Below are 15248 nucleotides of genomic sequence, written 5' to 3' on the forward strand. Positions count from 1 at the left end.
GAAGTAAAATATTTTAACTAATTTCAATTAAGATAATATTATTTGCCAAAAATTTTCTGAACCTCCTTGACAAGCTTCTCGTCGCCTAAGCTAGGAAACTTTGGTATGGTAGATGGAATACTGGACTTCTGAAACCTGGAAGACCCGAGTTCAGATTCTACCTCTAACACTCACCTATGTGACCACAGGTGAGTCCCTCAATTTCTCTTAGTCTTAGTGTCTTCATGTATCAAAAGAACATGGTAACATCTGAAGCACATTATTTCATAAGGCTGTTCTAAGGTTCAAACAAAACAATGTATGGAAGGTGATTTGCAAAACTGGAAGCATCATATCAATGTCAGTTATTATAACAATGATGACGGTGATGATGACAGCCAGTTTTCCCTACTGATAGACCCAGAGACCCTGAAAATCATTCACCTTTCTATAGTGTTTTATAAAGTACCTTCTTTAAAACAATCTGGTGAAGTAGTATTATTATTCCCTGTTTTACAGAAGAAAACTAAAGTAGGGGGTCAGAGTCACAGCAAGAAAACATATGAGGCAGGATTCAAACTCGGGGCTCAGTGATCCAAAACCTCCTGCTCTTCCCACTTAGACTGAGTAGCCTGAGGACCAGTTGTGTGGAAGCTCCCTATTAAGTACCAGGAGTGCCAATAGTCTCTCTGCCCTTCTTTAATTTATAATTTAGAAAGGAAATATGTCCACAAACAAGTGTAATACATGTTAGAATGATTGTGAAAAGTCAGTGAAAGATTTACGGGAGATGGGCCACTTTTGGCTGGGACCTAGCTGAGAGGATTCAGGGAGGACATCCCACTGTCAGGAGGTTGAGGGAGGCTGAGAAAGTGGAGGGCGGCTTGAGGAGACTGGGGCTAATCCCAGTTTGGCTTTAACACAGGATAAATGAAAGAGAGAGTCATGAAATAAGTCGAGAGGAGTAATCAGAAGTCAGATTGTGGAATACCTAAAATGCCAGGCTGAGGAGTTGCTGCTATTTTATCACAGATACAATAGGGAGTTAGTGATAGTGTTTGAGCTACAAGAGTAACATGACCAGACCCAGCCTCCAGAATTCGACTTCAGTATCGTGAAGAAGAGATTAATCAGAACAGAGAACCTGGAAAAAGAAAGGCTCATTAACAGTCTATTATGAACTATTGGAAATAGTTCAAGGGAGAGACTATAAGGGAGGGAAATGAGCAGAAAGGAAGAGATAGGTAGAAAACATGTTCTTGAGCTGGGTACTATGGTCAGGTCTAAAGTAGAACTGGTCACCTTCGGCATAGGGGCCCTGGGCTCAGTCAGTGGGTCAACTCAGCTTTGTTAAAGTGCTTTTGAATGTTCTCTCTTTTTCTTTTTGTTACAAGGGACGATAAGGTGGGGAGGGGAGAGACAATGGTAGTAGAATCTGCTTGGATGGAGGGAGGGAGGGTGAGGGAGGAATCAAAAGTAAACTTGGAATTGCAAACATGTTGCAAAAGTGAATGTTAGAACACTTGGTCCACAGATGCTAGAACCAGAGAAGACCCCTGGATAGAGAATGTTAGAACATTAAAAAATATAGCACAGAATGTGAGCACTTGAAGGGAGCTCAAGGTCACCTAATCCGCTCTTCACATTTGACAAAGGGAGAAACTGAGGCCATCAACAGATGGAGAAACTGGGAAGAGGGTAACTTTGGGGAGAATGAGGATGAATAGTTTACAAGACCCTCTCTGTCTTTTCTGGCATCTAGGCAAAAGACATATCCTTGGTAAACGGGCCATTCCAGTCTTTGCTAGAGCTCCAAAGTAAGTCTTGTCCAACTGGTTTTCTTGGCAAAGATACTGGAGTATTTTTGCCGATTCCTTCTCCAGCTCATGAGGCAGATGAGGAAACTGATTGGGCAGACTGACTTGCCCAGGTCTGAGGCTACATTTGAACTCGGATCCTCCTGACCCCAGGGCTGATGCTCTTCCCCACTGAGCAATCTCGCTGCCCCAAGAGGCGATGCAGACCTCCCTTCCTTCAGGATACCCCATGGAACCGGCGGGTAAAAGTCTGCATTCTTCACAGGGAAGTGACCTGGACTCTGGACTCTGACCCAGCACACAGAAATGCTTCGCCCCAGCTCTCCTTCCATTCAAAGCCTATTTTCTCTTATCTCACCCTCTTGTCTTTGGGCAACTCCCTGTGGCCTCTGTATCTGCTTTGGAAAAGGCACTCAGATAAAAGATCTGTGGATAGTCTCAATTAGCCACAGCATATGCTTAATGACTTCCTGGAGGCTGCTGGGCAGGACGCCAGCTGTGTCCCAAGGAATGACCCGGGAAGCCCAGTGGGAAGGTCAGCACCATAGCCGTGACCAATACCCAAAGGGGGCTTGGTGTGAAGTTGGCTATAAAGGGGCACTTAATTCTCAGCCAACAGATGTTTTAGAAATCTTATTTAGCAAACCTAGAAACACCAAGAAACTGCTCTACAAATGTGCCTCTCTGCTATGTAAGTCATGGTTCCCCTTATCTTGGCTACATTTCAGACAGATTCTGGCTTCGCAACACAGGTTCACAGACTTAGAGCTGGAAGGAATCTTGGAGATCATCTGGTACAATCTCTTCACTTGACAGATGAGGAAACTGAAAGTCCAGAGAGGCTCCTGGGGCTCCCAAGACCCCCCTCACAGAGCGAGGACCGAATGAGAACCGAGCTCCTCAGACTCCCAACCAGCCTTGTTTCCACCCCATCATGAGACCTGTCTTCCATTACGAATTAAGTTTCACATCACTCCCTCAGAACATCTCAGCAACCCTCCCTCCCCCCCCAAGTACACTGACTTCCCTTCTCACCTGAGGTGGGTACAGTTTTCATCAATGGCAACCTCCCAGAGGCATCCAGACACAGCGTCTTCTCCAAACAAAACTGGGCTGGTTTCCACTTCCGTGCACAGTCCGCTGCCAACTCCAAAACAAAGGGACCGTTAAGTCAAGGTGACTTTCTTTGGCACAAGCTTTGATTCGCTTTTCTCTCAACAAGAAACAGGGTCACAGATTTTTCCCAAGCACGGCGGCCCAGAAGGTCCCACGGATCCAATGAACTTTTCAGCAGTGACACAGGCTGAGGCAGAGCCCGCGCCCGGGCACAGGAGCTGGGATGCCATGAAGGGCCTTTTCTCCAAGGACAAGATGTAGGCTCGGCCAGGGGAAAGCAATACCCAGGAGGGACAGAGCTGGGCCCTCCTGCCAAGGAGGATGGCCCCAGGGCAGGCTGCACCCACCAATGACAGCCCTGCATCAGAAACCTCTTTCCAAACCAAATCCTGATGACCAGTCCATCAGTAATCACCTACTAAGTGCCTACGACTATGTGCTGTGCTGCAGATACAAATATTAGAATTCAAATAAGCAATGACCTCAAGGATTTTGCATTCCACTGAAGAATGCAAATGTATACAGATAATTCATCAATCAACAAGCATTTTAAATACCTACTATGTGCTAAGTATGGGAGATACAAATACAAATAAAAACAAAACAATTCCTACTCTAAAGAACTGTCCTTGTATCACTTTTATTATCTGCTTATATATATGTATCTTTCATTAGAATGCAGGTTCCCTAGGAGCAGAGATTATCTCAATTTTGTCTTTGTACGTCCCCAGCACCAACACTGTACCTAGAACACAGGAGGAGTATAATAGATGCTTAAGCATCCATTTATTCACGGATCCATCCTTCCTTCCAACTAACCAACTAACCTACACATAAACTCAGTCTGGGAGTATACGTGATGGTCTGCACCCATAAGCCCCCACTTCTGCAATGAAGACAGGGAAACAGATTGTCTCCTCTCTTCTCTGGGACCGAGACCAACCATTTAGAATTATATTTTAAATATCCAAAAGAGATGCTCATATCTCTTTAACTTGTATTCACAGAAAAATAAATTCAGGATGTATATAAAATAAATACACTGACCCTAGGGGACAAGGCCCTACCAGGTAGCGAGATGAAGGAAGTAGTCCCTGAGGTTACTACTGAAGAGACAGGAGTTCTATGAGGGGAGGAAAGAGGGCAGGAGGGACTTCCTATGCAAAAGCAGGAGCCAGGAAATCAAATCTCATGCCTGGGGAACCCAGCAGGCCAGCTTGGGTGGAGGAACCATTACGGTAACTCCAAACACCATCACAGGCCTAAGGAGTAAGCTGCAGGAGCAAAAGTAAATGGAGGGACTGGGTTTAGAGCTGCCTCTAATTGTAAGGAGAAATGAAGGAACAACAACAAAGAAACTGCGCTTACCTGGCCGCCAAAGGTTTATTGTGGAGACGTTATCAGCACTTGCGACATTCAGGACTCTCACAGGCTTGCCAGGGTGGTAACCTAGACATGAGCACAGGCAGCATGGAGACCTAATGGACCTTTCTTCTCCTGAGATGAGACCAGACCGCAGGGGCAAGGGCCCGAGGGGCGTCTCGGCCCCTGCCCCCCGACAACTCCGTGACGCTAGGTGCTGCTCCCCACGAGGAGGCAGAGGGAGCTCCCAAAAAGCCGACCCAGGACATTCGGCCAACAGAGGCATGAGGAGGGTAGAGCAGGAGAGGGGCACCTTGGCACTCTTAAGTGGGCACAGCCCAGCCTGTGAGCAGCAACACTCATCACCGGGATCTCTCTTCCAAGGCTTGTCTCAGAGACACCATGAGACAGGAAGAGGGAGAGACCACTGAGCCTGGCATTGGGAGTCCTGAGTTCAAATCCAGCCTCAGACCCTTACAAGCTGTGAGACTCTAGCCAAGTCACTTCACCCTGTTTGCCTCGGTTTCCTCTTCTGTAGAGACCATAATAGCACCTCCCTGCCAGGGTAGTTGTGAGGAAAAGGCAAAGGAAGCCTGGGGCAGCTAGGTGGCCCAGTGGTCCCAGTGCCAGGCCTGGAATCAGGAAAACTCCTGAATTCAAATCCAGGTTCAGATCCTTATAGCAGGGTGAGCCTGCCCAAGTCACTTCACCTCTGCCTGCCTCAGTTTCCCAAATGTAAAACGGAGATCCTAACCAAATTGTTGTGGAGACACAATGAGATGTGTGGTTAGTACTTAAGGATGCCCCGCCACACACACTGCAAAACACATCCCTCCTAACTCACAGCAGCTGGATCTAGCTGGAAGGGTCCCTGGAGGCCGTTTAGCCCGGGAGAGACCCTGAGACCAGAGAGATTCCGGCATCACCCAGAGTCACACCCCAAGGAGGATCTGATTGGTCTGAGGCGGGACTGGGACCCAGCTCCTCCCCAGCCGGAGGCTCCTGAACGTGGCCGCAGAGCTCAGGGAGGGCACCTCGCCCACAGAGGTGCCGTCCCCTCCTGCTTCCCACAGTCACATTTGCCAGCCTGGTGGCACCTGCCCAGCCGGGGACTATTCTCTGCAACGCAGACTGACCGTCTTAGCGAGCTGGACAGAAGGCCACGGAGAGGGTCTAAGCTTAGGGCTGGAGAGGGTCAGAGAGGCCGGGAAGTCCATCACTTCCACTTCAACACAGACAAGAACCAGAGACCCAGAAGGAACAGTGTCACAGAGCCATGAGACAGAACCAAAGACCCCCGCCTGCAAATCCAAGGGTCTCCCCACAGTTTCCACAGAGAACACTGAGCCCCACTCCCAGCCCAACGTTCTGAGGACCGTGGAACTGGATTTTAAAACAGATGAGCAATAGATCATGCAGAGGTTTATCAGCATATGAAAAGAGCCAAGTATGGCTATACCACTTCTGGAAAAGTTTCTATTTCCCAACAGGTAAGAACCACATTTGTCTTTCTATTGATCCATAGATTATATAAAGAAGAAAGACTTGAATCCACTGATAGCACTCCAAAAAAGGCGATATGAGGAAAAGCATATATAGTCTCAATGCAGAATTTTTAAAAATAAATAAATAAAGCACAAAGGCACAAAACAAAATTGATGACTGTTTTTGTTCTGGGGATTGAAGGGATTGGGCAGACCACAGGACAATTCCCTGGGGCCCTGAACCCTTATGTGACCTGCTCAGGGTCAGTGAGCCACAATACGGCGCTGCCTTTCGCTGCGCCAAGCTGCCTCTCCCCCTCCAACTTTACAGAGTAGTCATATTTAACTTCTGGGTTTCTATACTTCATAGAAATGAAAGGCCTGGCTGATTTCAGACTTAAACATCAATTCTTGATTTTTTTTAATCAAAGAAATTAAAGCCTAACCATCTTACCTGGATTTCCAGATCGTTTCAGGCCCTCCGTAGCATTGAAGGTTAAAAATGTTACTTTAAATCTCTGTGTCAATATTCCTAGAAATAAAACAACAATAACAACAAATGTAATAGGTACTGTTAATTTCCTTGGGGGAATAATGGGTCCATCCTGTTTCTCAGACTTTTTAGAAATGTATTTTATCCTAAACAGTTTTTCTTGATGTGTTCTGCTTTTATTTATCACCTTCATTTCAAAAAATATCTTTCTCCTTCCCCCAAATACATCATGACCCTCCCCAGAATCATCCCTTGGAACAAAGGATACAAAAGAAAAAGAGAGAGAAAAAGTAATTAGCAAAACTAACCAACACAAATCGAATCTAGGAGTATATGTGCTATTCCACACCCACAGGCTTTCACCTCTGCAAAGAGATAAAGATTTTCTCTTCTCCAGGCAGCTAAGTGGCACAGTAGACAGAATACCAGCTCTGAAGTTAGGAGGACTGAGTTCAAATCTGCCCTCAGACACTAAACACTTCCTAGCTGTGTGACCCCAGGCAAGTCACTTAACCCCAATTCCCTCAGCAAAAAGGAAAAAAAACAAAGATTTTCCCCTCTCTTTTTTGGGACTAAGGTCAACCACTTATCAATTTGAAATATCCAAAAGCGATGCTCACACATCTCTATCTTTGACAGTCTTAAATATATGCATGAAACACATAATCACAATATCCCGAAAACAAAGGAAAAAAATACTCAAAAAAAAAAAAAAATCAAATTCTTTGCCCCCCATGTATTACCTTGCTGGTCAGCATGAATTTTTGCCCAAATGATTCTGACATTTAATTCAGTGATTTTGTTCTCTTTCCATCTGAAAGTATAATGCTCTTCCAAGTGCACCAATTTGAAAGTTGGCCCGGGGTGAAGAATTGTTTCTGTAAACCAATCATAGTCCTCTGATCACAATTAGAAAGTTAGACCAGATTCAATAGGCCCAGAAAGAACTTTCCTCATCAAATGCAATAATATCACTGAAATGGTTCACAACATAGCATTTTCACCCTTTTTTTGTGGTTATTTGCTTGCATTTTATTTTCTTTCTCATTTTTTTCTTTTTGATTTGATTTTTCTTGTACAGCACAATAATTGTTTAAATATGTATGCATATTTAATTGTATAAATTTAATTGTATAAATATGTATGCATATTTGATATGTATTTCTATCATGTTGAACATATATTGGACTATTTGCCATCTAGGGGAGGGGATGGGAGGAAGGGGGGAAAAATTGGAACACAAGGTTTTACAAGGGTTAATATCAAAGAATCATCCTTACATATGTTTTGGGGGAAAAAAAAGTTTTAATAAAAAAAAATATCACTAGAAGGGCAGCTAGATGGTACAGTGGATAGAGCGCTGGCCCTGGAGTCAGGAGGATCTGAGTTCAATCCAGCCTCAGACACTTAACAATTTGCCTCACCAATAATAATAATAATAATATCACTGAAAGTCTGAGTGACTGAGCTGTCACCATGTTAAGTCACAATTTTAAATGGTGAAAATACAAAGCCAAAAGGGTCAATGCAAAGCAGAGCAGCCAGCCCTCAAGCACTACCCTCTTCTCTGAAGAGTGCTGGGGTTAATTTCAGGGGAGCAGAAATATCGAGCTGGAGGGGCCCTGTCTTAATATGACAGACATGAAAATAAAATTAGGGAACTGCAGGGACCCTGAGAGCTCTTCTGCTGGAACCCTTCAGAGAAGGGAAGGGATGGCCAAAAGCCACCCAGAGCCTGTAGCCATAGCTAGGTCCTTTCCCCTATAGAGCATCTTCTTGTTTAGGGAAGGTGTAACTGACACCTTCTGCTTTGTCCACAAGTCACTCCCCAGGAAAGTCGTCCAATCAACCTTTCATTATGATAAAGAAAACCAAATCCACATCAGAAAGCCTAGGCTACACTTTACTCTTACACCCCAGCATCTCTCTCATGGGGCCAAGGTAGTCCATAGCTTTTTGCCAAACCAACATATTCAATAGAGTTCTAAAAAACTATTTTTACCACCTGCAGCCAGAGAGAGAATATAGAGACTGAATGCAGATCAAAGCACACTATTTTCACCTCTTTTGTTGTTGGCTTTTTTTTTTTACTTTTGACCTGATTTTTCTTTCCCAACATGATTAATATGAAAATCTGTTTAAAATGGTTGTACATATATAACCTGTCTCAGACCACTTATTGTCTTGGGGAGGGAGAAGGAGGGAGAAAAAAAACTTAAAACTCAAAAATCTTACAAAAACAAATGTTGAAAACTAACTTTACATGGAATTGTAACTGGAAAAAGTAAAATACTATTGAAATTTTTTAAAGTTATATTTTTGTCATCAATCCATCAAACAAGCACATATTAAACACCTACTATATGCCAGGCACTGAATTAGGTTCTGGGAAGACAGACAACATGAAACTGTTCTTTCCCTCAAGAAAGTTCTATTCTTTGTGGACAAAGAGACGTTTCCAAAAGTCCCCTATCTAGAATCACTTTCTTTTCAGCTTCTAGCGGAACTTTTGAGTAGATGGGGCCAAGGCATTTCTATGAGCAGACAGACATTATCACAGATAGGTACCTGTGTCATAGATGAACTTGTTTAAAGCCGTTGATTCCTCATAGACCACTTGGGGTACGATCCAGTCTAGGGAAGACAAAAAATAAGTCACCTCGGTGGGTCTGCAACTACCTGTCCGAATCATGTTTTCTTTCTTCATAGAGGAAGCCTCTCTCTATTTTACTAACCACGGGATCAGAGACTGCTCTCTGGCTCTGCCCACTTGAACACATCAAACCTGAGCCCTCGGGCTTTCAGTGAGCTGGTCACTCACCCACACCCCAATATAAAAGGGACACAGAGCTAGGAACAGCCCAGGGCAATGGCGCTTCCTGGGGAGAACTGCAGCTGAGGCTGCTGGCTGCGCACATATACTCATTGTTCTATGTTTGTCACGTTTCTCTGTTAGACATTTCTCCCGGTAGAACCCTTGCCAGCTGGCAGCTTTCATACCAGTCCTCTCCTCTGGCCCCCCGAGGCCCATGAGGCAGCTATAGCTGCACCAGGATAAGAAGGCTGAGGATGAAGACAACAGATCACAGTTACATGGCCCTTTATATTTGTTATCTCATTGGATTGACTAGAGTCAGGAAGATCTGAGTAAAGATCCAACCTCAGGAACTTACTAGCTGTGTGACACTGAGCAGGTCACTTAACCTGTCTGCCTCTGCAGCCTCACCTGTAAAAGAAGGCTAACAGTAGCCTCTTTCTCAGAGTTGTTCTTAAGTTCAAACAAGATTATATTCGGAAAGTATTTCGCAAGTCTTAAGAACAATATAAATGCTAATAAAATTTAAATTAAAATTATTAAATACTGAAGGCCCTTTTAAATATTTTTAAAAATGAAATGCCTCCCCCAACAGATCACTAAATATGTTCTGACGGAGGTGGTCCAATGGTAATATTTTCTGTTATCATGGGGTCACAGTGGAATAGGACTCTTTTTTTCCCTCCTCCCATAAGTGCAACATACCTTCACCAATACTGTTTATTAATCTCACTTCACTAATATTTTCCCTTTCTTGATATGTTGTCAAGTTAGTAGCACAGTTTGAATCAAAATTCCGAAGGAAGGCCACGGGGGCCTTTTGAACACATTGCCCCACCAAGGACACCTAGGGACAAGAGGAACATGATAAGATTGAAGATCTCCCTTCTTGCCAGCACCGACTCAGCTGCCAGAGTTTTGGGGGGCCTACTCCTTTGGTTAACAGAGGGTTACCAATGGCCAGCTGGCAGACGGAGGCAGTGACCTTTGCCCATCATTTATTTACTAATCAAGGTAGGAAACTGACTAAGGAAGAGACTTCATTTTCTCTCTTTTTAAAAAAACATAGTTCCACATTATTCATACTGTGAGAAAGAAAAGGGGAATACCACAAAAAAGAAATAATAAACAAAAAAGATGAAAATCGCCTGCTTCTAATCGCATCTATCTCCACAGTTTCCTGTCTGGATGCGGATGGCATTTTCTATCTCAAGTCTTTGGAAGTGTCTTGGATCCCTGTATTGCTGCGAAGAGCTGATCATCACACCGTGAGAGACTCACTCTGCAGCCCTTGGTGCTCCATAGCCATTACATCATTTCAGGCCACGTGAAGGCAGGGACTGTTCTCGCCATTTTAAAGAGTCACCCCCTCAGACTCGGAGAGATGGGGTGACTTGCCCAGGAAGCCCCAGAAGACAAATGCCTGAGAGGGCACTCGCTGCAGGGCCCTCTCTCTGCTGCCCCCAGCCCCAAGGCTCATGCGCTGACTGCAGTCACCCTCACGGCTCTTTCCCAGCCCAGAAGTCCTAAAATGGACACGGGAAGGGGTCAGAGAGCAGCCTGGGTAATCTGGGCCACCCAGCGCTCAGAAGCATTCTCCTCAAGTCGGACATGGGGAATGCTGCTGTCTCTCCAACAGGGCAGGGCTGCACTTGGGGAAGGCCTGGGTTCAAATCCAGCCTCGGACACTCAGGAGCAGGCGCGCTGGGCGGATCGTGTTTCTAGATCCCAAGATCTAGAAAGGTCTCTCGGTCTCATCTGTAAATGAGGCTGCTCTTCACACGAGGAACAAGAAAAGTAACATAAACCGCTGGCTCCTCATCATGAGAGGTCACAAGGTCAAATGCCTCGCCCAGGCTCTCCCAGCCAGTGAGCGTCCGAGGTCACACCCGACTCCTAGCTGGCGGCTCAGTGATCCTATCTGCCTCAGTTCCTCATCTGTAAAATGGGGACACACTGGAGGGGACATGGCAAACCACTCTGCCAAGAAAACCCATGGATGAGTCCATGGAGATCCACAAAGTCACCTACAAACTCCTGATCCCAGGAACTCTGTCTACCGCATGCTGACTCTAAGTAGTTAAGTTATTTGGGACGAAATAAAAAAGGAAGAGAAATGATGGAAATGGCAGGTCTTTGTGGTCGAGGACTGTTCTATACTTCTTGGCTCCTTGGGGCCTAGCTCACCATCTCCCACATGATGAGTTTAAAATGGATAAGACTAACTGACTGGCAGGGAGATTACAGATGGGCACACTTGGAAACAGGAGTCCTGACCTGGGGTATGGTGAAGAATTCATTTTTCGATGTAACGATTGGTCTGTCTTGCCAATAGCCAAGATCCAGCCAGCTGGTGCTGCTGCTGTGTCTAGGTACTCTGAAGGTGTGCTCTGTCCTAGGTGAACTACAAGTTAAAGAGAAAGAATTATTGCTCACACGTTTAACAATTAACTATTCAGCCGAATGTGAGTAATTTAACATTATTCTTTCAAATGTATAGCACAAGATCAACTCAAAAAAACAAAATCATGGCACAAAGCATCTTTAAGTCAGTGACTTCCAGAAAGGAATCGTACGTCATGGGGACCGACACAGTCTGTGACAATCACAAAAGTAGATTCATTAACATTCAGGCACTTGGTCCATTGTGTTTCTACTTACATCGAGCCATGGTAGAAATAACCAAGGAAAGGAGTGTTTTCCAGGGAGGACTGAACACACAAGAAGGGGAACAAATCCGACACCTCTTCTGTTACGGGGGTAGAGCACAGGTGGTCAAAAGGCGGATTTACATTTCCACCAAAAACTCCCGTAAAGCAGTGTTCTCTGAACAGGTCCTTTAAGTGGGGCGTGCAGTCCTGGAAGAGGACACAAAAGAGCAATCTGTCTGCGTGCCCAGCTTCTGCCGCTCCCCTCCTCCAGGCCTTCCCAAAAAGGGATGTCCCTGCCCCAGACCCAGGTAGCACTGCTACAGCCACAGGGTGGGAGAAAGACTCGACCCCACAAGCTGGACAGTGCCTGTGCCGAGACAGAGAGAAACCAGGGCAATCCACATTGAACACATCAGGAGAGCCAGTTAAGGGGAAGGGGCCACCGAGGGGTTCCTTATGGTTAAATGAGATGTGTCAAATCAATTAGAGACAGACACAGGCCCTGCCATGCAGCCTCGATTCAAAGGACCCAGAAATGGTGCAGGAACCCTGAAACAGCACTGTCTCCCAGGCAACAAGACTCACTGATCATCATTATGAGGATCCCGAGAAATCACCAAAAACTCAGTTATGTTTCAGAGACTCTCTTTACCAAGATAATGAAATGTTTTGATCAAAATTAGTTACTTTAAAAAAAAAAAAAGTTAACTCTCCATGTTTCAAGAATTTGTAATTTGTGATTGTGTTGACCTGGGCCCTAAGGGGAACTCCCTGTGTAGAAATTCTCTCTTCTAATCATTCAGCCAACAAGCATTTATTAAGTACCTACTATGTATAAAGCAGTGTATTAAATGCTGAGATAAAAACTCAAAAGCCAGTCTGCTCTCAAGGTATTTCTAGATACAGTATGCAGCTAATTATGGGCAAATTAGGTTATCTCTGGGATAAAGGCACCATTAGGGAAGGATGTAGGGGAGGGCAGAGTAGGGAAGAGTATCAGGGATGGGGGGGGGGGGTCTGAGCTGAGTCTTGAGGGGACCCAGGGAAGCTAGAAGGCAGAAGAGAGAAGGAAGAGTTTCTCAGGCATTAGGCCATCCCACAAGTGGACTAGTGTGACCTGATAGTAAAGGAAGCAAGGAAAGTGCAAAAAGAACAGGAAGGTGTGAGGGGCCTGGAATAAGAAGGGGTCAGGTGCCCAACAGAGCACTCAGTATCTGGTCTTGGGACGAGAGGAGCTGATGTGGTCAGCCCTGAGCTTCAGGCCAGTCCCCACGGCAGCTGAGTGAGAAGAGCGAGGCAGGGAGGGATGAGCAGGAAGGGATGAGCAGGAAGAGGGTTGTTGGGAGGGCCAATGGGGCATGAAGCCAAGGAGAAGGGGAGGGAGGTGCTGGCAGTACAAGGGGGGACGGGAAGCCCCAGAACACCCAATCTGAGAGGCCCAGTAGGCAGCTCCCAGGGCTCAGCAGAGAGCTCAACATGAAGAAGACCCATGAGCTGGGTGGGAAGTGAAGCGGTCCCAAGGGAGGCAGGTGGGACACTGGGGAAACAATGAAAGAACCTGCCCCCAGGTGCTTCCATTCTCTGGGGAGGAAGAGCTTTATTCTCCTTCCCCAGGCTCGGTTCAGTGCCTCCACACGGCCACCACATCATCTCTCTAGGTGATCGCATCAGCTCCCAAGGATCCTATTCAACCACTCTGGGACTCCCCACAGCCCTGCGAGGGAAGGGCTGAAGGGTTATTATCCCCATCTCAGAAGCTCAGTAAGAGGAGGCGACTTGCCCAGTTACACACACAGTGGCAAGAAGGATTTCCGACTCCAAGGCCAGAACTCTTTCCACTACCACAAAGTCTCTCCCTGCACACACTAAGTGCTTAATAAATCTTGCTGGATCAAATCCAACCAGGACCACAGAGAAGCAGTCCTGGTAGCATGGGAATGGAAGGCCCTTCCCAGAGCTTCTCACGGGTCTGAGGCTAGAAGCAGACCCACAACTGTCTGGTCCAGCCCGTTTCTCTACTTCAGTAAACTAACCTGAGAGCTCCAGAAACCAAGAAATTTTGTTTGAATAATACACTCCAGTTCATATCAAGGGATTCATGGAGGCTGCTTGTTGGCACAGTGCCAGAGGACCTGGTACCCTGGCAACGACACCGGCTTCCGCACCTGCCCCTGCTGGGGGAAGTCTATACCTGGTCACAGCAGCACTGGACATCACAGGCCCCAATGAACAAGTCACAGGGGCAGGGGCCGAGGGGCTGATACACCTGGTTGGGGATGATGGTGGCGTTCTCTGAAAAGGCAGGAAGAAAGAGTGAGTGAGACCTTTAAAGGACTGGCAGAGAAACTGATGCTGCCACATCTCTGGCAGTGTCACAGGCGGCCAACGAATAGATCTCCAAGCAATCCAGTGCCTGCCCAGATGCTACAAACCCGCCATGGATCTCAAGGCACAGATAATATAAGTATAGGCTAGCAAGGCCCAGCAGACTACCAGGAAAACCCAAATCACTTTTGGGAAAGAAAGTTTTAGCTCCACTTTCTAGGGGAGGAAATTCTAATGCCTGCATAGCCAGCACTTTTCCAGCAAATTAGATGCATCTCTTCCAACTTTCTAGGACCCCATATCCACCAAAGCAAAAATCCTGCCTCTCCCATTTCTCCCATTTTGAAATCTGGTTTATTATCAATCCAATCTGCAACCAAAAGTTGTGATCCCTACCTATTAAATTCCCACCACGAACTAGACTCTTTATTGGGCACCAGGGTACAAAGACAAAATGGAGGCCGTCCCTGCTCCTGTTTACATTCTCGTGGGGGACATGACACATTCACAGATAAGTAAATACAAGCTATATTCCAAAAAATACAAAGTGACTGGGGAATGTGGAGGGAAGGGGTACTAATAACTGGGAGAATCATAAAAGACATTCTTGGAGGAGGTAGCACTTGGGTAAACCTCAAAAGGAGTTAGGAATTCTAAGAGACCAACATGGAAAAGGGCATTCCACACGTGAAGAACTGAGAAATGTAATACACACAGCACACTGGGTAGGACAGTTTAGCTGAAATAGTGCGTGAAGGAAAGAAGTGGGGGAGCCTGAAGAGCCAGGATAGGAGCCTGGATGAAAGGTTTCAGATGGTGAACAGAGCCATTTACATGTCAAGGGCAATGGGGTAGCCTGTTTCATGGATGTGGTCACTCCTATGCTCCAGAAACACTGATTTGGCAGCTGTGCAGAGAACAGCCTGGAGAGGGGACAGCCCGAGGACAAGCAGACCAATCAGGAGGCTGCTCAAAGAGCCAAGTGAGAGGTAATGGGATCTGAGCTAGTATGGCTGTGCTCTGAGGAAAGAAGGGGATGGGTTCAAGAGATTTTAGAAAGGTGCAATCAACAAGACTTGGTAATTGATGGTATACAAGGTATGGAAGGGAATAAGAAGTGTAGAATGACTCCATTTGGCAGAGTTGGGTGACTAGAAGAATAGCAATACTCTGGGCTGAAATAGGGAAAGTAGAAAGAAAGGAGAG

General features: G+C 45.9%; 1 protein-coding gene across 2 annotated transcripts in view; it reads right to left on the reverse strand.

Annotated features, from left to right (window-relative positions):
* The window catches only part of TCTN2 (tectonic family member 2), a 36348-nt gene that overhangs the window by 11256 nt on the left and 9844 nt on the right, over positions 1 to 15248 (reverse strand). For both annotated transcript variants that reach the window (XM_051972653.1, XM_051972654.1), the window contains 9 exons: positions 13909 to 14009; positions 11728 to 11924; positions 11344 to 11470; positions 9772 to 9913; positions 8820 to 8885; positions 6995 to 7129; positions 6213 to 6290; positions 4281 to 4361; positions 2832 to 2943 (listed from right to left, as the gene is read on the reverse strand). In XM_051972653.1, the coding sequence (XP_051828613.1) occupies positions 2832 to 2943; positions 4281 to 4361; positions 6213 to 6290; positions 6995 to 7129; positions 8820 to 8885; positions 9772 to 9913; positions 11344 to 11470; positions 11728 to 11924; positions 13909 to 14009 (1039 nt within the window). The remainder of the gene's footprint in view (positions 1 to 2831; positions 2944 to 4280; positions 4362 to 6212; positions 6291 to 6994; positions 7130 to 8819; positions 8886 to 9771; positions 9914 to 11343; positions 11471 to 11727; positions 11925 to 13908; positions 14010 to 15248) is intronic.

The sequence above is a fragment of the Antechinus flavipes genome, chromosome 1, assembly GCF_016432865.1.
Source record: "Antechinus flavipes isolate AdamAnt ecotype Samford, QLD, Australia chromosome 1, AdamAnt_v2, whole genome shotgun sequence".
NCBI classification, from domain to species: domain Eukaryota; kingdom Metazoa; phylum Chordata; class Mammalia; order Dasyuromorphia; family Dasyuridae; genus Antechinus; species Antechinus flavipes.